Here is a 21,272-nt window from a genome sequence, read left to right on the forward strand (position 1 = left end):
ATAAGTTCATTTGCGATAGTCAGCACGGTTTTGTGAAGGGTAGGTTGTGCCTCACAAACCTTATTGAGTTTTTCGAGAAGGTGACCAAACAGGTGGATGAGGGTAAAGCAGTGGATGTGGTGTATATGGATTTCAGTAAGGCGTTTGATAAGGTTCCCCACGGTAGGCTATTGCAGAAAATACGGAAGTATGGGGTTGAAGGTGATTTAGAGCTTTGGATCAGAAATTAGCTAGCTGAAAGAAGACAGAGGGTGGTGGTTGATGGCAAATGTTCATCCTGGAGTTTAGTTACTAGTGGTGTACCGCAAGGATCTGTTTTGGGGCCACTGCTGTTTGTCATTTTTATAAATGACCTGGAAGAGGGTGTAGAAGGGTGGGTTAGTAAATTTGCGGATGACACAAAGGTCGGTGGAGTTGTGGATAGTGCCGAAGGATGTTGTAGGGTACAGAGGGACATAGATAGGCTGCAGAGCTGGGCTGAGAGATGGCAAATGGAGTTTAATGCGGAAAAGTGTGAGGTGATTCACTTTGGAAGGAGTAACAGGAATGCAGAGTACTGGGCTAATGGGAAGATTCTTGGTAGTGTAGATGAACAGAGAGATCTTGGTGTCCAGGTACATAAATCCCTGAAAGTTGCTACCCAGGTTAATAGGGCTGTTAAGAAGGCATATGGTGTGTTAGCTTTTATTAGTAGGGGGATCGAGTTTCAGAGCCACGAGGTCATGCTGCAGCTGTACAAAACTCTGGTGAGATCGCACCTGGAGTATTGCGTGCAGTTCTGGTCACCGCATTATAGGAAGGATGTGGAAGCTTTGGAAAGGGTGCAGAGGAGATTTACTAGCATGTTGCCTGGTATGGAGGGAAGGTCTTACGAGGAAAGGCTGAGGGACTTGAGGTTGTTTTCGTTGGAGAGAAGGAGGAGGAGAGGTGACTTAATAGAGACATATAAGATAATCAGAGGGTTAGATAGGGTGGATAGTGAGAGTCTTTTTCCTCAGATGGTGATGGCAAACACGAGGGGACATAGCTTTAAGTTGAGGGGTGATAGATATAGGACAGATGTTAGAGGTAGTTTCTTTACTCAGAGAGTAGTAGGGGCATGGAACGCCCTTCCTGCAACAGTAGTAGGCTCGCCAACTTTAAGGACATCTAAGTGGTCATTGGATAAACATATGGATGAAAATGGAATAGTGTAGGTCAGATGGTTTCACAGGTCGGCGCAACATCGAGGGCCGAAGGGCCTGTACTGCGCTGTAATGTTCTAATTCTAATTCTAAAAAGGTGTGGGAAGAGATAATAACTGAAAATAGCTAAAAAGTCAATTGCACAAATAATGACTCTCAATCCACAGTACTGAGCTTGCATCACCATAATATGATGAATGTAAAGGAATAGTGCATAACTAAAGATTTAAAATGTTCAGCCCATTAGGATACAAACATACGAATTAGGAGCAGAAATAGGCCCCTTGGCCCCTCGAGCCTGCTCTGCAATTCAACAAGATCGTGGCTGATCTGATTGTAACCTCGATTCCACATTCCTGGCTACTCCCAATGACCTCTAACCCCTTGCTTATCAAGAATCTATCTACCTCTGCCTTAAAAATATTCAAAGACTCTGCTTCTACTGCCTTTTGTGGAAGAGCGTTCCAAAGACTCACGACTCTCTGAGAAAAAAAATTTCTCCTGATCTCTGTCTTAAATGGGTGACTCCTTATTTTTAGACAGTGACCCCTAGTTCTAGATTCTCCCACAAGAGGAAAGATCCTTTCCATATCCATCTTGCCAAGACCCCTCAGAATCTTATATGTTTCAATCAAGTCACCTCTTACACTTCTAAACTCCACCGGATACAAGCCTAGCCTGTCCAAGCTTTCCTCATAAGACAACCTGCCTATTCCAGGTATTACTCGAGCAAACCTTCTCTGAACTGTTTCAAATGCATTTACATCCTTCCTTAAATAAGGTGACCAATACTGTACACAATACTCCAGATGTGGTCTCACCAATCCCCTGTATAACTGAAGCATAACCTCCCTACTTTTGTATTTAATGCCTCTCGCAATAAATGATAACATTCCATTAGATCTGCTAATTACTTGCTGTACCTGCATACTAACCTTTTGCAATTCATGCACTGAGACACCCAGATCCCTCTGTATCTCAGAGCTCTGCAATCTTTCACCATTTAGATAATATGCTTCTTTTTTATTCTTGCTGTCAAAATGGAAAATTCCACATTTTTCCACATTATACTCCATTTCCAGATCTTTGCCCACTCATTTAACCTATCTATATCCCTTTTCAGCCTCCTTATTTCCTTTTCACAACTTATTCTCGTACCTATCTTTGTGTTATCAGCAAATATAGCAACCATACCTTCGGTCCCTTCATCCAAGTCATTTATATAAATTGTAAAAAGTTGAGACCCCAGCACTGATCCCTGTGGCACACCACTTGTTACATCTTGCTAACCAGAAAATGACCCATTTATGCCTACTCTCTATGGTGTATATTAACAATTTGGACGTAAATCTAGGGGGCATGATCAAGAAGATTGCAGACGACACAAAGATTGGCTGTGTGATAGATTGCGAGGAGGATAGCTGTCGGCTGCAGAAAGATATTGATGGTCTGGTCAGATGGGCAGAAAAGTGGCAAATGGAATTCAACTCAGAGAAGTGTAGGGTGATGCATTTGGGGAGGTCAAGTAAGGCAAAGGAATACACGATTAATGGGAAAATACTGAGAAGTGTAAAGGAAGTAAACGACCTTGGAGTGAATGTCCACAGATCCCTGAAGGTAGCAGGACAGGTCAATAAGGTGGTTAAGAAGGCATATGGAAGGCATATTAGCTGAGGTATAGAATACAAGAGCAGGGAGGTTTTGCTGGAACTGTATAACTCTTTGGTTAGGCCACTACTTGAGTACCGTATGCAGTTCTGGTCACCTCATTACAGAAAGGATATAATTACACTAGAGAGGATACAGAGGAGATTTACAAGGATGTTGCCAGCAATGGAAAAATGCAGCTATGAGGAAAGTTTAGCTAGGCTGGGGTTGTTCTCCTTGGAACAGAGAAGGCTGAGAGGAGATCTGAATGAAATGTACAGAATTTTGAGGGGCCTGGACAAAGTGGAGGTGAAGGGTCTATTCACCTTAGCAGAGAGGTCAGCGACGAGGGGGCATAGATTTAAAGTGATTGGTAGAAAAATTAGAGAGGAGATGAGGAAAAACATTTTCACCCAGAGGGTGGTGATAGTCTAGAACTCACTGCCTGAAAGTGTAGTTGAGGCAGACACTCTCAACTCATTCAAAAGGAGTCTGGATATGCACGTCAAGTGCCATAAGCTGCAGGGCTACGGACCAAATGCTGGAAGGTGGGATTAGAATAGGTGGATCGTTTTTTTGGCTGCCGCAGACATGATGGGCTAAGTAGCCTCTTTCTATGTCTTAAACTTTCAATGATTCTGATATTCTCTGTTTCGTGTTAGCTAACCAATCTTCTATCCATGCCAAAATGTTACCCCCATCCCATGAGTTTTATTTTCCGCAGTAAACTTATCAAATGCCTTCTGAAAATCTAGGTACAGTACATCCACTGGTTCCCCTTTATCCACAGCATATGTTACTTCTTCAAAGAACTCCAATAAATTGGTTAAACATGACTTCTCTTTCACAAAACCATGTTGACTCTGCCTGATTATCTTGAATTTTTCTAAGTGCCCTGCTATAACATCTTTAATAATAGCTTCTAACATTTTCCCTATGACAGGTGTTAAGCTAATTGGCCTGTAGTTTCCTGCTTTCTGCCTCTCTATTTTTGAATAAAAGAGTTACATTTCCTATTTTCCAATCGAATGGAACCTTCCCGACTTTAGGGAATTTTTGGAAAATTAAAACCAACTGTCTCACTAGCCAGTTCCTTTGAGACCCACGGATGAAGTTGTTCAGGACCTGGGGACTTGTCAGCACGCAGCTTCAACAATTTGCTCAATACCGCTTCCCTGGTGATTGTAATTTTCTTGAGTTCCTCCCTCCCTTCCATTTCCTGATTTTTAGCAATTTCCGGGATGTTACCTGTATCTTCTATGGTGAAGACAGATGCAAAATGCCTGTTCAATTCATCTGGCATCTCCTTATTTTCCTTTATTAATTCCCAGACTCACTTTCTGTAGGACAACGCTCACTTTCTTAATTCTTTTTAAAATTTCTATAGAAACTCTTAGGGTTGAATTTAGTTCGCCCCTCCCTCCCCCACTCCCCAAAGTGCAGGATCTGTGACGGGGGAGGCCCGAAGTTTACTCTGGAGGAGGCCTGTCCCTGACCCCAACGCTGTGAGGGCCCATCCCAACCTTCACGGAGGCAGAGAGGCCTCATGGTGGCACCCCTGCCGCTTGGCGACGGGCCCTGCATTTAAATATTTAAATATATTTACATACCTGACTTAACTGCATGCCCACCGTCGCTCTGGTCCCGGTGCAATCTTCATGCCACTGGCCAGCACTCCCGTGCCTTCTGATCCTCGTCTGGGGAATCGAAGCGCCACACTGGTTGGGAGGGGGGAGCAGGTAATTTTTTCTGGGGAGGGGGTGGGGAGGGGGGTGCAGATAAAAGTTTCTCGTTGGTAGAGGGGATGGTGGGAAGAGGTAAAGTTTATAGATTATGCACTTTGACGGGGGGGGAATGTCAGTTGAAAAAGGTAAGTGTTTTGGGGTGGAGAGGGCAAGTATTTAATTTTGTTGTTATTGGTGGGAGAGTGTTGGGAGAGCTCCGAAAATACTGCATTTTATTGTTTTTGTAAATGTTTCCTAAAATCTGTAAAAATACCTGAAGGGCTCCAAGCCCTTTAAAAATGCCGTCAGCGCCTGCGTACAGGCAGCTGACACCATTGCCAGTGACGAATGGGCCGCCCCCTGCAAGTGATTGGGGGAAAGGGTTGCGGTGGGCCGCCCCGTCCATTCAAATGAGCTGCCACATGGACAATTGCAGTGGCTTATCGCCTGTTCCTTCACCCGCCACTGCAGAAGAAGATCCCAGCCTTAATATCTGTTTTTATATTTCCAGCTAGCTTTCTCTTGTACTCTAATTTTCCCCTCTTTATTAACCTTTTTGTCATTCTTTGCTGATTTTTATATTCTGTCCAATCTTCTGACCCGCCACCCATCTTTGCGCAATTCTATGCTTTTTCTTTAAATTTGATACTAACCTTAACTTCTTAGTTAGCCACAGGTGGTGGGTTCTCCCCTTGGAATTTTTCTTTCTCATTGGTATGTATCTATTCTGTGTATTCTGAAATATCCCCTTAAATGTCTGCCACTGTATCTCTGTTGACCTATCCCATAACCTACTTTGCCAGTTCACTTTTGCTAGCTGTGCTTTCATGCCCTCATAATTTTCCTTATTTAAATTTAAAATACTTAGACTCACACTTCTCTCCCTCAAACTAAATGTAAAGTTCACTCATATTATGATTGCTGCTGCCTAGGGGTGCCTTCACTATGAGGTCATTAATTACTCCTATCTCATTGCACAATACCAGGTTTAGTATAGCCTGCTCTTAGGTTGGCTCCAGAATGTGCTGTTGTAAGAAACTATCCCGAAAACATTCTATGAACTCCTCATCTAGGCTATCTTTGCCCATCTGATTTTTCCAGTCTATATGTAGATTAAAATCCCCCATGAATATCGCCATATCTTTCTGACAAGCACCCATTATTTCGTCATCTGTAACCCGTCCTATCATGTGGTTACTGTTAGGTGGCCTGTAAACCACTCCCACAAGTGACTTCTTGCCTTTATCATGTCTCATCTCGACCCAAACCGCTTCTACATCTTGGTGTCCTGAACTTAGGTCTTGCCTTTCTATTGTGCTAATACCATCATTAATTAGCAAAGCCATCCCTCAACCTTTTCCTAGCTTCCTGTCCTTCCTAAATGTCATGTACCCTTCAATATTCAGGTTCCAATCTGTTTCATCCTACAGCCATATCTCTGTAATGGCTATCAGATCATACTTATTTATTTCTATTTGCGCTATCAGTTCATCTGTTTTGTTTCAAATGCTATGTGCATTCAGATACAGAGCCTTTAGTTTTGTCCTTTTATCCTTTTTGTAACCTCTAGCCTTCTCTGCTGATTTACTCTTAAATTTGTACTCGTTGTCCCTTCCTGTCACGGACTGTTTATCTTTTCCCATATTAATATCTTTCCCTCTTGCCTTTTCTCTACTCGTTGATTTATTACATCTTCCCAAATTTTATCCCTTGCTCCCACTATTTAGTTTAAAACCGTCTCTACTTCCCTAGTTATGCGTCTCGCTAGAACACTGGTCCCAGCACGGTTCAGGTGTAGACCGTCCCAACGGTACAGCCCCCACTTTCCCCAATACTGGTGCCAGTGCCCAACGAACCGGAACCCACTTCTACCACACTAGCCTTTGAGCCACGCATTCATTTCTCTCATCTTATTTGCCCTACTCCAATTTGCACGTGGCTCAAGTAATAATCCAGAGATAATTACCTGTGAAGTTCTGCTTCTTAATTTGGTGCGTAGCTCCTCATACTGACTATGCAGAACCTCTTTCCTTGTCTTGCCTTTGTCATTGGTATCTACATGGACCACAACGACTTCATCCTCCCCCTCCCACTATAGGTTCCTCTCCAGCCCTGAGCAGATGTCCCAAACCCTTGCACCAGGCAGGCAAAATAGCCTTCTGGACTCTCGCTCTTTGCTGCAGAGAACAATGTCAATCCCCCTGACTATGCTGTCCCCTACTACCACTGCATTCCTTTTTGCTGCCCCCAGTTGAACGGCTTCCTGTAGCATGGTGCCATGGTCAGTCTGCTCATCCACACTACAGCCCTCGCTCTTGTCCATACAAGCTGCAAGAACCTCGAACCTGTTTCTCAATTGCAAGGGCTGAGGCTCCTCAACTCCCACCTTCTCGATCCCCTTGCCTGCCTGAATTGCAGTCACACTCTACTGTCCTTGACCACTGACCAAAACAGACGACTATAGTGACTCTGAGCTGAAGGTCCTCAAGCCGCAGACACTTAATACAGATGTGGTTGTCATGGATTGCTGTGGCCGCGACAGATCACCTGTCCTGCCATCTTTATTGTGTTAATTTAATTAAATTTATTTTTTCTTAATTAATTTATAGTTCCCTCTTCACCGACTCCCTCACTTACCAAACTCCCTTCCTCACACTCTCTGCCTACCAGCAGCACTCGGTGCAGACAAGCAGCACTGAGAGTCCGCTGAATTTATACTCTCTGAAAACAATGATGTGCCAGCTTTGCTAGAGCTCAGAAACCAGTTTAAGCTTGCTTGCCAATTAACTAGCCACAGCTACTCTCAGAGCGCTTGTATACCCCTGTTTAAAACTGCAAGAAACTTAACTTGCCTTTTAACTTAAACAGTAATTTTAGTTAATTGCTAAATGTAAATAAAACAAAATCTAGACTTTCGAGAGATTAACCTTTAAAATCCCCTCACTTACCCAACTGCCTTCTTCACACTCTGTGCCCACCAGCAGCACTCAGTGCAGGCATATAAGATGGTGAGTATTAATGATGCATTAACTTCAATTGACAGGATGTTAATTGTATAAGATGATTTTTTAATTGAGAAATGGCAATGATGGGCCGTCGCCCATTTTACACTTTCATCAAAAGTGTGTTCCAGCTTCAATGGTCTTTAGACCTTTCATGGGTCAAAAATGTGCACAGGAAGAGCTAAATAACTCAAATTGTATGTCATTGATTGTGGGATTTTTTGTATAACACGCCTTGGCAACCTGGGGAGGATTTCCTTTGTGTATCATGTGTAACAAAATCATAAGCCTCATCTTTAGGAACGAGTTTAGAAAATCCTTACATGTAGCACACAAAGGAAATCGTCCCACTGGTTTTTCATCTATTACCATTCAACCCTGATTTGAGAAATATTATGCCAGAAAACATGAGTACAAACATTTACACTGTGATAAACTCAAGATACCAACAAACATAACCAAATAGACCAACAATGAAAATTAAGAATTTTATGGCTTATGTATATCTGTGCATGTGATATCATCCAAGGTAGTAGATTATTCTGGGAGAACAAGGGCAGCAGGGGAATGGGAACACCACCACCTGCAAGTTCCCCTCCAAGTCACACACTGTCCTGACTTGTAAATACATTGCTGTTCCTTCATTGTTGTCGGGTCAAAATCCTGGACTCCCCTCCTAATAGCACCATGGGTGTACCTGCAGTACATGGCTCGCAAGGGCAATTAGGGGTAAGCAACAAAATGCTGGTCATACCAGCGATGCTGATATGCCATGATCGAATAAAATAATGATTTTAAATTTAATTGCTAGATGATCACAGCAGCATGATCACTGCATTAGAATTATTGCTTATATATTTACTGTTCTGCTTTCCTTCCAAAGATACTTACGAATGGGAATAATTAAACAGGTTAATGAGGCTGGTTCATTTTTAACTAAACCTTCTTAAATACCGAATCAGATGAAATATCAGCAAAACTTTATAAAGTACAGTGCAGATTCATCAGAATGATATTGGACCTAAGAGAGTTAAATTATGAGGATAGGTTGCATAAACTTAGCTTGAGTATGTATAAGATTCAGCAGTGATCTGATCAAAGTGTTTAAAGTATTCAAAGGATTCAATACAGAGAGGGAAATGTTTTTCTCTGGTAGGAAATCAAGATCAAGGGGATATAATCTTAAAATTAGAGCTAGGCCATTCAGGAGCAAAATCAGGAAGTACTTTATCACCCAAAGGGTAGAAGAAATCTGGAAATCCGGATAGCTGCCGAGATATTGGATGCACTGGCTATGATTTTCCAAAATTCCCTGGATTCCAGAACAGTCCCAGCAAATTGGAAGTTACCAAATGTAACACTGCTATTCAAGAAAGGAGAGAGAGAGGGAACTACAGGCCAGTTAGCCTGACATCAGTCATCGAGAAAGTGTTGGAATCTATTATTAAGGATGTCTTCACAATGCACTTCAAAAATCATAGTATAATCAAGCAAAGTCAACATAGTTTTACGAAAGGAAAATCATGTTTGACAAATGTATTGGAGTTTTTTGAGGGTGTAACTAGTCATGTAGATAAAGGGGAATCAGTAGATGTAGTAAACCTGGATTTCCAAAAGACATTCGATAAGGTGCCACACAAAAGGCTAATAGGTAAGATAAGGTTCATGGAATTGGGGGTAATATATTAGTATGGATAGAGGATTGGTTAATGGACAGGAAGCAAAGAGAGGCATAAATGAGGCATTTTCAAGTTGGTGGGCTGTGACTAATGGAGTGCCGCAAAGATCAGTGCTGAGGCCTCAGCTCCTTACAATCTATGTTAATGACTTAGACGAACCAACAGAGAGTAATGCATCTAGGTTTGCTGATGATACAAAAGTAAGTGGAAATGGAAGCTGTGGGGAGAACAAAAAGAGGCCGCAAAGAGATATAGACAGGTTAAGTGAGTGGGCAACAAGGTGGCAGATAAACTATAATGTGGGGAAGTATGAGTTTATTCACTTTGGTCGTAAGAATAGAAAAACTGAATATTTTTTTAAAAGGCATGAAGCTTGTAAATGTTGACGTTCAGAGAGACTTGGGTGTGCTCATACAAGGCACGCAAAAAGTTAACATGCAGGTACAGCAAGCAATTAGGAAGGAAAATGGCATATTGGCCTTTATTGCAAGGGGATTGGAGAACGAGAATAAAGAAGTCTTGCTACACTTGTGCAGGGTTTTGGTGAGATCACACTGGAATACAGTGTGAGGTTTTGGTCTCTATATTTAAGGAAGAATATAATTGCATTGGAGGCCGTACAGCAAAGGTTCACTAGATTGGTCCCTGGGACGAGAGGGCTGTCCGATGATGAAAGGCTGAGTAAGAAATTGGGCCTATATTCTTTGGAGTTTAGAAGAATGAGAGGTAAAGGCTGGCTCGGGTCTGCAAATGAAACCCGACCTGAGCCTGACAGAACCACATCCGACCCAGCCCGAGTCCTTTCATTTTTTCCCGCGCTCGACCCGACCATCAGTAAACCGAGCTTCCATTTTTCACTTTGTTGCTTCTCTGCACAAGCTTAAAAAAACTGTAACTAAACAACCTTTCAAGTCCAAAAAGTACATCAACATTGGAGCTACATACCAGAGGTGGTGATAGAGCGTGTCCGACCCGACCCGACCCGAGCCCGAATGCTGGACCCAGAAGAGCGACCTGACCCAACCTGAACCCGACACGTCGTCGGGTCCCATTGGGTTCAGGGCGGGTAGCCATGCTCTAATGAGAGGTGATCTCATTGAAACATACAGGATTCTGAAGGGGCTTGACAGGGTAGACACTGAGAGGTTGTTTCTGGTGGCTGGGGAATCTAAAGCACAGAGGCACAGTTTCAGGATAAGGGCTTGATCATTTAGGACTGAGGTGAAATTTCTGCACTCAAACGGTTGTGAATCTTTGGAATTCTCTACTCCAGAGGCTTGTGGATGCTCCATCATTGAATACATTTAAGGCTGAAATAGGCAGATTTTTGGTCTCTCAGGGAATCAAGGGATATAGGGAGCGGACGGGAAAGTGAAGTTGAAGCCTAAGATCAGCTATGATCATACTGAATGGCGAAGCAAGCTCGACGGGCTGAATGATCTACTCCTGCTCCTATTTCTTATGTTCTTATGGAACTATCTCCCCAAAATGCTGTGGAACCTGGGACAGTTAGAGCTTTGAAGACTGATATGATAAAACAGGATCTGGCCAAAGTGGACTGGGAGCAGCTACTTGTAAGAAAGTTTACATCAGACCAGTGGGAGTTATTCAAAGAGGAAATTGTGAGAGTTCAGACCCAACATGTTCCCGTTAAGGTGAAGGGTAGGACCAACAATGACCAGGGAACCCTGCATGTCAAGGGATATAGAGGATTGGATAAGGGAAAAAAAGAAGGCTTATGGAAGATTCAGAGCGTTGAAAACAGCGAAGGCACTAAAGGAGTATACAAAGTGTAGGGGGGGTACTTAAAAAAATAATTAGGAGAGCGAAGAGGGGGCATGAAAAAACACTGGCAGGCAAGATAAAGGAAAACCCCAAGGCATTTTATAAGTACATTAAGGGCAAGAGGATAACCAGGGAAAGAGTAGGGCCCATGAGGGGCCAAAGTGGCAATCTGTGTGTGCAGCCGGAGGACATAGGTGAAGTTTTAAATGATTACTTTTCATCTGTGTTCACTATGGAGAAGGACGATGTAGGTATAGAGATCAGGGAGGGGGATTGTGATATACTTGAACATATTAGCTTTGAAAGGGAGGAAGTATTAGCTGTTTTAGAGGGCTTAAAAGTGGATAAGTCCCCAGGCCCAGATGAGATATATCCCAAGCTGTTATGCGAGGCAAGGGAGGAGATAGCAGGGGCTCTGACACAAATTTTCAAATCCTCTCTGGCCACAGGAGAGGTACCAGAGGGCTGGAGGACAGTGAATGTGGTACCATTATTCAAGAAGGTTAGCAGGGATAAACCAAGTAATTACAGGCCGGTGAGTCTAACATCAGTGGTAGGGAAAGGATTGGAAAAAATTCTGAGGGACAGGATTAATCTCCACTTGGAGAGGCAGGAATTAATCAGGGATAGTCAGCATGGCTTTGTCAGGGGGAGATCGTGTCTAACTAACTTGTTTGAATTTTTCGAGGAGGTGACTAGATGTGTAGATGAGGGTAAGGCATCTTACCTGTAGTCTACATGAGCTTAACTAAGGCTTTTGATAAGGTCCCACATGGGAGATTGGTTAAGAAGGTAAGAGCCCATGGGATCCAGGGCAATTTGGCAAATTGAATCCAATATTGGTGTAGTGACAGGAGGTAGAGGGTGATGGTCGAGGGTTGTTTTTGCGAGTGGAAGCCTGTGACCAGTGGTGTACCACAGGGATCGGTGCTGGGACCTTTGCTGTTTGCAGTGTACATTAATGAGTTAGACGTGAATATAGGAGGTATGATCAGTAAGTTCGCAGATGACATGAAAATTGGTTGTGTCGTAAATAGTGAGGAGGAAAGCCTTAGATTACAGGACGATATAGACAGGCTGGTAAGATGGGCGGAGCAGTGGCAAATGGAATTTAATCCTGAGAAATGTTAGCTGATGCACTTTGGGAGGACTAGAAAGGCAAGGGAATATACAATGGATGGTAGGATCCTAGGAAGTACAAAGGGTCAGAGGGACCTTGGTGTACTTATCCATAGATCACTGAAGGCAGCAGCATAGGTAGATAAGGTGGTTAGGAAGGAAATTGGGATACTTGCCTTTATTAGCCGAGGCATAGAATATAAGAGCAGGGAGATTATGATGGAGCTGTATAAAATGCTAGTTAGGCCACAGCTGGAGTACTGTGTACAGTTCTGGGCACCACACTGTAGGAAGGATGTGATTGCACTGGAGAGGGTGCAGAGGAGATTCAGTAGGATGTTGCCTGGGCTGGAGCATTTCAGCTATGAAGAGTGATTGAAAAGGCTAGGGTTATTTTCCTTAGAGCAGAGAAGGCTGAGGGGGGACCTGATTGAGGTATACAAAATTATGAGCGGCATTGATTGGTTAGATAGGAAGAAACTTTTTTCCCTTAGCAAAGGAATTAATAAGCAGGGGCATAGATTTAAGATAAGAGGCAGTAGATTTGAGGGGATTTGAGTAAAAATGTTTTCACCCAGTGGTTGGAATCTGGAACGCACTGCCTGTAGAGGCAGGAACCCTCACAACATTTAAGAAGTGTTTAGATGAGGACTTGAAACACCATAGCATACAAGGCTACGGGCCAAGTTCTAGAAAATGGGATTAGAATAGTTAGGTGTTTGATGGCCGGCACAGACACGATGGGCCGAAGGGCCTGTTTCTGTGCTGTATAACATTATGGCTCTATGACTGAGATAGATTTTTATTAGGTAAGGGTATCAAGAGATAAGGGGAAAAAGCAAGTAAATAGAGTTGAACTGCAGATCAACCATGATCTAACTGAATTGCAGAGCAAGCTGCAAGAGGTCTTACACCTGTTCCTAATCTTCTGAAGTGGCTTTTTGTGAACCAGATTCTTCTCACAGCGAAGGCTGGTGAAGTTCTATGGAATTAATGTGATATTGATATGCCAGCTTAGTGGATTATTGAGATTTAGGCATAAATGATATCATCCAAGTGATATGGCTAACTAACAGTAAGCAAGTTGTTGAGTTGTCCTTTACAGTTTTTGGTGAACTCTTCAACAATTGAACTTTGGAAGGGACACAGTTCATGGCCTGTTTGAGAAACACATCACAGTGGACCAGAGGGAGTGTCGTGGAATTTTCTCTGTCTGTCCAAACATATTTCAGAGAAATCTGTATTTGAATTGGCTTCTATTTGGAATCCCTATGCCTAAAAGAAAACAATGGCAAAATAGTTTTAATACCTCTCATGTTAATTATTGTTAAAAAAAAAGTCATGTATTCTAATAGCTTGAATTATCTAGCGTTCCGTTAGCTAAATTAGAAAAAATGTGGTATCTGGAATGAACAGACTTCAGGGAAAAAAAGACAATTTCTTTGGGAACGCCAACAAAAATTTTGGAAGAAGAATGGGATTTCCTGTTGTATATTTCTTCATGAATCTGTTGAATTATCTCTTGTTTCATTTGGATTTGAAGAACCTTTCTAATTAATTGATTTAATCATTTGGTGCATTCCATTTCTCAGGCATAGCAGGCCAGGTGTCAATTGATGCCAATGGGGACAGATATGGAGATTTCTCTGTGATAGCAATGACTGAACCTGGAACAGGAGCGCAAGAGGTAACTAACATTGTTCCTTTTCTGTACATTTGCGTGATGTGCATCAAAAACTTTGATGAATATTTGCATCTGAATATTTGCTGTATTGCTGTATATACACTTCACTACAGTTGCCATAAAAATCAAGTTTCTTGCTAATTGAAATATTCAGTTGATTGTTTCAATATGCATATGATTTTACTTAAATAATTGCAAGGAAATATTCTTGAAAAATAAATATTGTTGGAAATGTGATTTCCTACATTCCCATTTTTGAAGGTTAGCAACAGCATTTTGGGTTTTAGACAGATGTGGTAATTTGGATGATGGGTTAACTCAGACAATGGGTATTTGTGTACATTTTCTTTAATGTTGTCATCACTAATAGGGACAGGGGGAGAATTTTAGTGTGGGTGAGTAGGTGGGATTGGACACAGATGGGGGCTGAATGGAGAAAATTCTCAGCACATCGGGAACCCGTCTCCAACACCATGATTATTGGGTTTTACTGAGGCAGAACAAGGGCAGGGGGAAGATTGGCATTTTTTAATGTTAGTGAGGCTGGAAACCTTGAACATAACCTGCTCTGCCTAGTTTTCTATGCCTCAGTAAACCTGACAGCTACAGCAAGGCAGGGGCAACCTCGGGGAGAAGGCACGTGCCTTCACAGCAATCCTTCTGGGCCAGAAGGAGCAGGAATGGTGATCAAACCAGCCCCCTATACAAAGCCCCCACATTCCCCCAGAATCAGACACCCACTGGAATTGGATCCCCTTCCCCCCCCCCAACCACTCCCCCACACTGGGGTCAGGGATTGACCTCCCTTCGGGAATGGACCTCCCTCCCCACCTCCCCTGGGGTCAGAGATCAGACCTACCTGGTCTTATGTCCTCCTCCAGAGTGCTCCCTCCCTGAATGGAAGACAAACCTGATTATTGGGCTGACTTCCAGGTGGGGAACCTGTCGCAAGCTGTGGGGTTAAAACTCCCCAGCATGCAGGGAAACCCAGACTGCCAGATTTTCGATAGCGGCCATAGAGTTTGCAGATTGTGTTTTCTTACATACATTTGTTGCATTGCAACAGCATGTATCTGTTGGGTAACATGGTTAACTCACTTGGTTCCAAAAGACTTGACTGTTTTGCAATATTATTCATTGTTTGCTAATGGTTGGATTTAATTTTCCATTTCCTGGTACATATAATTGGCTAATATATAGGGCTGAAATTTACGGGGCGGCCATAAACAATGGCGGCCCGCACGTGCGAGCAAGCTTTGCGGAGCTGCTGCGATATTGAACGCGGCAGCTCATTTAAATAGCCGGGGTGGACCACCCCTCCCGATGATGTGGGGCAGGCGGGCAGTCTGCCCCCGGCAACAGCGTCAGGCGTCACTGCACAGGCGCCGACGCCATTTTATAGGGCTTCCAGCCATTCTATTTAATTTAAATATTTAAAGAAAAATGACTTTAAAAAATTAAAGTTACCCCAATCCTCTCCCACCATTCCCTCGCAATGACCATCAAATTCATTACTTGCCCTCTCCCCACCAGACCACTTACCTTGTGCTCCTGATCTTTCCTCCTGCAAAGTTCACAAACTTTAAACTTTACCCATTCCCACCACCCCCTAGACCAATCAGAGACGTTTGACCCCGTTCTCCCCCCTCCACCCTGAAAACTTCCCTGCGCCCCACTCCCCACCAGTGTTCCGCCTCGGATCTCCGTACAGAGATCTGAAGGCACGGGAGTGCTTTCCACCGGCACGAATACTTCACCGAGACTGACAGCGGGAGCGGGTAAGTAATTAATTCATTAATTTGATTTAATTAATTAACATATTTAAATGTTGATCCGCCGCCGAATGGTGGGGGCCCACCACGAGGCCTTGCCACCGCCGGCAATATGGTGCCGGGCCTTCTTGACGACAATGCCCATGGCGGGCCACTCTCGGGGGCATTTTACAGCCCCTCTGCCATGACCCCCGCCTTCAGTGCATCTGTAAAATTCGCCCCATAATTATAGTTGCCAAATGTTAGCCTTTTGGGCAATTACCCAGCACTGGAACATCACACATGTAGTAGAATCAATTACTATCTTTTATTTACCTACGGTAGCTAGTCCAGCAGCAAAGCAACTGCACTACATACTTCATTACTACTATATATCTCTGATGCAGAGCTAGCAGTGACATAGGTACAATTTGACAAATGGTATCCGTTGTTGTCAATATCTATGACTCTTCCTTCAGAGGCTAATGAAAACAATTATTTTCCACAAACCAATCAAAAACAGTTAGCTCACTTCTTTCCCAAACTTCTTTCTAAACCCTTTCAGCAATGATGTACACCCCTTCCCCTTCCCAGCCCCTCTCATGCCAGAATTGCATCATCTCACAGTGAGCAGTGGTCTGCTTAAAAAAAAGACTTGCATTTATATGGTGTCTTCCATGATCACAGGATGTCCCAAAGTGCTTTAGTCCCAAAGCTAATGAAATACTTTTGGGGCTGAATTTTACTGGCCCCCTGAAATGGGTTCGGGGCGGCGGGGGGTAGTGGGGGCCCATAGAATTGTGACAGAAGGTAGGAAATAGAGGGCCCATTGCCTTCCCAATGCATTGGAATTTACTCGGGGGGGGGGTGGGATAGGCCGATGACGGCCTTCTCGCCAGTGGCCAACTGAGACCCTTAAGCGGCCTGTTACCGGCCACCTAAGGGCCTCTGCCTGCCACTGCTGGGCAGTCACCCAGCAAAACGAGGAGACCTCCCTCGGGCTTGGGGAGTTGGGGGGTGGGGGGGTGGGGGGTGCCCTGTGTTTGGCCAGCAGCTCTTGGAGGCGGGATCTCCATCTTTAAAGAGACAGGACTCGCAATGCTGGGCGCTTAAGTGCCTGAGCGCCGTTAGATCGCGCCGGGGTGGTGGTGGGGGGCACTGCAAGGCTGAGGCAGTATTCACTTCGCCTGTTCGGTTTAGTGCCAGCAGCCCCACTGGCACCACAAAATACAGCCTTGCAATGTAGGATATGCAGCAGCCAATATGCACACAACAAGCTCCCACAGACAGCAATGTGATAATAACCAGATAATCTGTTTATGTGATCTTAATTGAGAGATAAACTTTAACCAGGACATAGTGGATAACTGTCCTGCTCTTCTTTGAAATAGTGGCATGGGATCTTTTACATCCACCTGAGAGAGCAGACGGAGCCTCAGTTTAACATCTCATCTGTAAAATGGCACCTCCAACCATGCAGTACTCCCTCAGTACTGCACTGGAGTGTCAGCATTGACTTTTGTGCTCTAGTCATGGAGTGAGACTTGAACCCACAACCTTCTGACTCAGAGGCAAGAGTGCAATCAACTGAGGCACAGCTGACAAAAAAAATGGTTGTAACAAGTAACTTTTGTGGTTGTCTGTGGGACTGAAAATTACTTGGTGGTTTTTAAGCTAAATTCCAAACAATAAAGTGGAATAAGCAGAGAGCAGAAATAAACAAAAGATATTGTAAGAGACCGTAGATGTGGTAAATGGCATTGCATAAATGTCGGCTTTAACATAGTGAAAGGAATTTTAATTACCCAAACCCTTAACATTTCTGTGTTTCTGTGATTATAGGTAATAGCTGACTACTATGGCCTGAATGGAACCTTTGAACTCAGGCCAAATGTGAGGCTTCCCTGGGCAAATGGAATGCCACCTCCAGATGAACCTAGCTGTGGTTTTACGAAGGACCATACTGCTACCTGTAAATCATGTAATTTCTCTTCAAACATTAACCATGCTCTCCCATTTCTGAATGATTTGGGGAAATGTATTTTGTAATGTATTCTTTCTCAAGCCAGAATCACAATGGAACAAGTTGAATCAGTTGTAATACATTATCTCAGACAAACTGGAATCAATCTTCGGTAACATTTTTAAATTGCATTGAGTTCAGGTGATACATTCATTGCAGAGCAGCATTTTTAATTCAAATTGGAGTGCAACAAAATTTGAAAAGAATCAACAAAAAGTAGTAATCATGAAAAAACGCTACTTAATTTATATATTAACAAAAAATAGAGTAATGCATTTTCTGAATAGCAGCATTGTTTTATCAGAACAAATACTTGATGTGAACAGTAACCACTTGTCTTGTTCTGCGTAGGTGGGCTTGGAGAATCTGCAGTCACAGGCATTGTAGTCGGCTCATTGTTGGGATGTGCATTGCTGCTGGCATTTTACTTGTTCAGGTAGGAAGTGTCATCTGGGAATGGAGCCTGGGGGAGGGAAACAAAATAAAACATTTCATTTTCTTTTATTACCAAATGTAATTATTCTTTTACTTAAAGAGGAAGGACAGCTTAAGGAGGGAGCACTTTTTGCTCAAAGTGCTGCTCTCATTAGTACTTAAAAAAAAATACTTTGGTGAAAATGTGCCATGGCATTTTGTTAAATGTCAAATTTCTTACGACAAAGGATACAGGGTTCCTAAGTAATAGCATTTTCTTGGGCTTAGGAGGCTTTATGTGTGCCTCTAGAATGATTTGAGTGAATGAAGGAAGCTGCTGTAGAATGCACAGAGGCCCTCCAAATTAGTGACGTCATCAAGCAGTTGACATGCCAGACCTCTGCCGAGGTAAGAAATGTAATGCTTCTAAAATAAATGCCAAGACATATTTTAAGAAATAATGCATCACTATATATAATGATATATATGAAGTTGACAATAAAGGAGTGTTACATACATCACTCCCTGAACTTTATTTTCTTTGTAATAAGGTATTTCATAAGTTTTATTTTTAAACTGAAATAGCAGAAGGAATAAATGGAAACATCCTTTCAATATCCTTTCTCGTGATCTTCAAAAGAATCAGTGTTTGAAATAGACTGACTTGGGCTGGCTTTATCATTTCATCTCCCAAGTGTTCATGGTGAAAGGTAAACTGCAATGGAATGCAATGTTACTGACTGAGGTCAGAGTGCTACAGCCTGAAGCAAGGCTCTATAATATGAGGGCAAAGTGCAGCAAAAGGGCAGCACAAAAGGCAAGGGTTTCCTATTCCCATTTATCAGCACCACTTCATAAGCTTTCTATGTGTTTCTTCTTCCTTTATAAATGTAGGTGTCATATAATTGACCATGTCTCTAGGAAGTAGGGGCCCATGTCTCTAAACCAAGTCAGCAAATGTGTTACTATAGGTAGGTGTTACTTAGCATAGAAATCCTTAATTAAATGTGGTCTCCAAATCTGTCTGCCTAATCTGTCTGGGTGAAGTTAATAAATGGACACAATTAGAATACATATCCAAGAAGTTGCCAAAGGTTTTCTAGACTGAGCTAATCATACTTTCTTGCAGTGTTTCTTGCTGCTTTCATGGTAGTGTATTTCCCAAACAACTTGAATAGTACTGGAAAGGCAAGAAGGGGGAGGTGCAGAGGAAGAGATTTAATTATCACCATGGCATGAGTACTTCCTCAGTGAAGAATTCCAAAATAGAAAAGGTTGAATACATTATATTTTCAAATAGGGGTCAGTGTAATTTAGTTACAGTTAAAGACTTCTCCAATTCTGTCTTCGAAATATGAGTAGCCTGGAGGACATGGTAAGATAGAACAGAAGCCACAAGTTCACTGACTACAGTGATGTTATGAGGATATGCTTTGATCTCCAGATGTACTTTAACAGTTAGAGATTAAAGGTGTAATCATTGGACTTTGCAGGTGGGAGGCAGTCTCACACTCTGAGAAAGCAAAGTTTGAAAATTATGTCTTAGAAGTATATATTCCTTTATTCTTAGAAGGCCCTTTAGATTCTTCAAAGTATTTAAAGGAGAAGGATCCCTATAAGGAACTCATTCACGACAAAGTCTTTGGGTGAATGAAACCATTGAAGTGCATGAGAGATGACATATAGTTCAATATTTTTACATTTTCTGACCAGCCAGATGGACTGCAGTGGGCTTTTCTGATCCTGTACTATCATAGAATCTTAGAATAATACAATGCAGAAGGAGGCCATTCATCCCATCATGCCTGTGCTGGCCTATTCATAGAGCTATCAAATTAATCCCACTTCCCTGCTCTTTCCCATAGCCCTGTAATTTTTTTCCCTTCAAGTATCTATCCAGTTCCCTTTTGAAAGTTACTATTGGGCTGAATTTTACCAGACCCCCGACATCAGGGGTTGTGGGGGAGGGGCCCAGAAAATGCCTGCGACAGAGGCTCGCCATGGGCCTCGAGGCCGGGAAGGCCCCGCTCCATATTACCAGCAGCGGCATCACAATTTAAATATGTTAATACATTTAAATTAATGAATTAATCACTTACCTGCTGCTGACGCCCGTCCGACTGCGATATTCCAATTGGTTGCCGGAATTCCCATGCCTTTGGATCTCTGTTCGGAGATCCCAAGTGGAACACTGGTTTGGGGGGGCAAGGAGCAGGTAGGTTTTCAGGGTTGGGGGGCAGGGAAAACTAATGTGATTGGTGGAGGGGATGGTGGGAAGGGGTTGAAGGTAAAAGGTTATGAACTTTGGGGAAGGTCGGGATCGCAAGGTAAGTTTTTTTGGGGGGAGAGGGCAATTAATAAATTGTTTAGTCATTGGGGGGCAGTGGGAGAGGGGATTGAAATTTTTAATTAATTTTTCATTTTAACTTTATAATTCCTGCAACTTTAAAAATGTAAATTAAACTGAAGGGCTGGAAGCCCTTCTAAAATAGCACCGGCACCTATTCAGTGGTGTCAGACGCCATTGTTGGGATGGAGGGTGGTCCGTCCCGCCCATTTAAATGAGCCACCACACTAAATACCGTGGTGGCTCCAAGGAGCAAATCTCGCGCGTGTGCCCTGCTGTTTTTAAAGCTCAGATCGGCGGCGAGATGGAAAAATCCAGTTCATTGAGTGTGCTTCCACCACACTTTCCGGCAGTGCATTCCAGGTCGTAATACAATTGAATTCTACATTAAATTTGAAAACAACATACACTCGTCACAAACAAGAATCTTAACTTAAACAAAGCCAATTACATAGGAATGAGGGGAGTGCTGGCTAAGGTTGATTGGGTAAATAGACTAAAAGGTATGGTAAATAAACAATGGGAAACATTTAAAGAAACAATTCAAAATGTTCAACAAAAATACATTCCATTGAGAAACAAAATCTCAATGAAAAAAATACATATGTAGCTTACTGAGAAGATTAAGGACAGTATTAGATTAAAAGAGACTTATAATGTTGCAAATTATAGTAGTAAGTCTGAGGATTGGGAGTGGTTTAGAAACCAGCTAAGGACCACCAAAAAGTTGATAAAAGGGAAAAATAGAATATGAGAGCAAACTAGCCTGGAATATAAAAACAGATTGTAAGAGCTTTTAGAAGTAAAGAAAAAGGAAGAGAGTAGCTCAAGTAAATGTTGTTCCCTCAGAAGCGGAGACAGGAGAAATTATCATGGGGTATGAGGAAATGGCAGCAACATTGAACAGATATTT

At 42.8% G+C, this 21,272-nt stretch overlaps 1 protein-coding gene and 1 long non-coding RNA gene across 8 annotated transcripts in view; one reads left to right on the forward strand and one right to left on the reverse strand.

Moving 5' to 3' along the window:
- The window catches only part of npr3 (natriuretic peptide receptor 3), a 125,679-nt gene that overhangs the window by 92,852 nt on the left and 11,555 nt on the right, over nt 1-21,272 (forward strand). For 2 of the 6 annotated variants that reach the window (XM_068032516.1, XM_068032533.1), the window contains exons 5-7: nt 13,733-13,827; nt 17,418-17,556; nt 17,950-18,034. In XM_068032516.1, coding sequence (XP_067888617.1) covers nt 13,733-13,827; nt 17,418-17,556; nt 17,950-18,034 — 319 coding nt within the window. The remainder of the gene's footprint in view (nt 1-13,732; nt 13,828-17,417; nt 17,557-17,949; nt 18,035-21,272) is intronic. The other 4 variants (XM_068032524.1, XM_068032543.1, XM_068032560.1 and 1 more) reach the window with 3 other exon arrangements.
- LOC137370219 (uncharacterized) overlaps nt 17,786-21,272 on the reverse strand; it is a 30,842-nt gene continuing 27,355 nt past the window's right edge. For both annotated transcript variants that reach the window (XR_010975117.1, XR_010975116.1), the window contains exon 3: nt 17,786-18,061. This is a non-coding gene — a long non-coding RNA (uncharacterized lncRNA). The remainder of the gene's footprint in view (nt 18,062-21,272) is intronic.

Source organism: Heterodontus francisci, chromosome 1 (genome assembly GCF_036365525.1).
Source record: "Heterodontus francisci isolate sHetFra1 chromosome 1, sHetFra1.hap1, whole genome shotgun sequence".
In the NCBI taxonomy this organism is placed as follows: Eukaryota; Metazoa; Chordata; class Chondrichthyes; order Heterodontiformes; family Heterodontidae; genus Heterodontus; species Heterodontus francisci.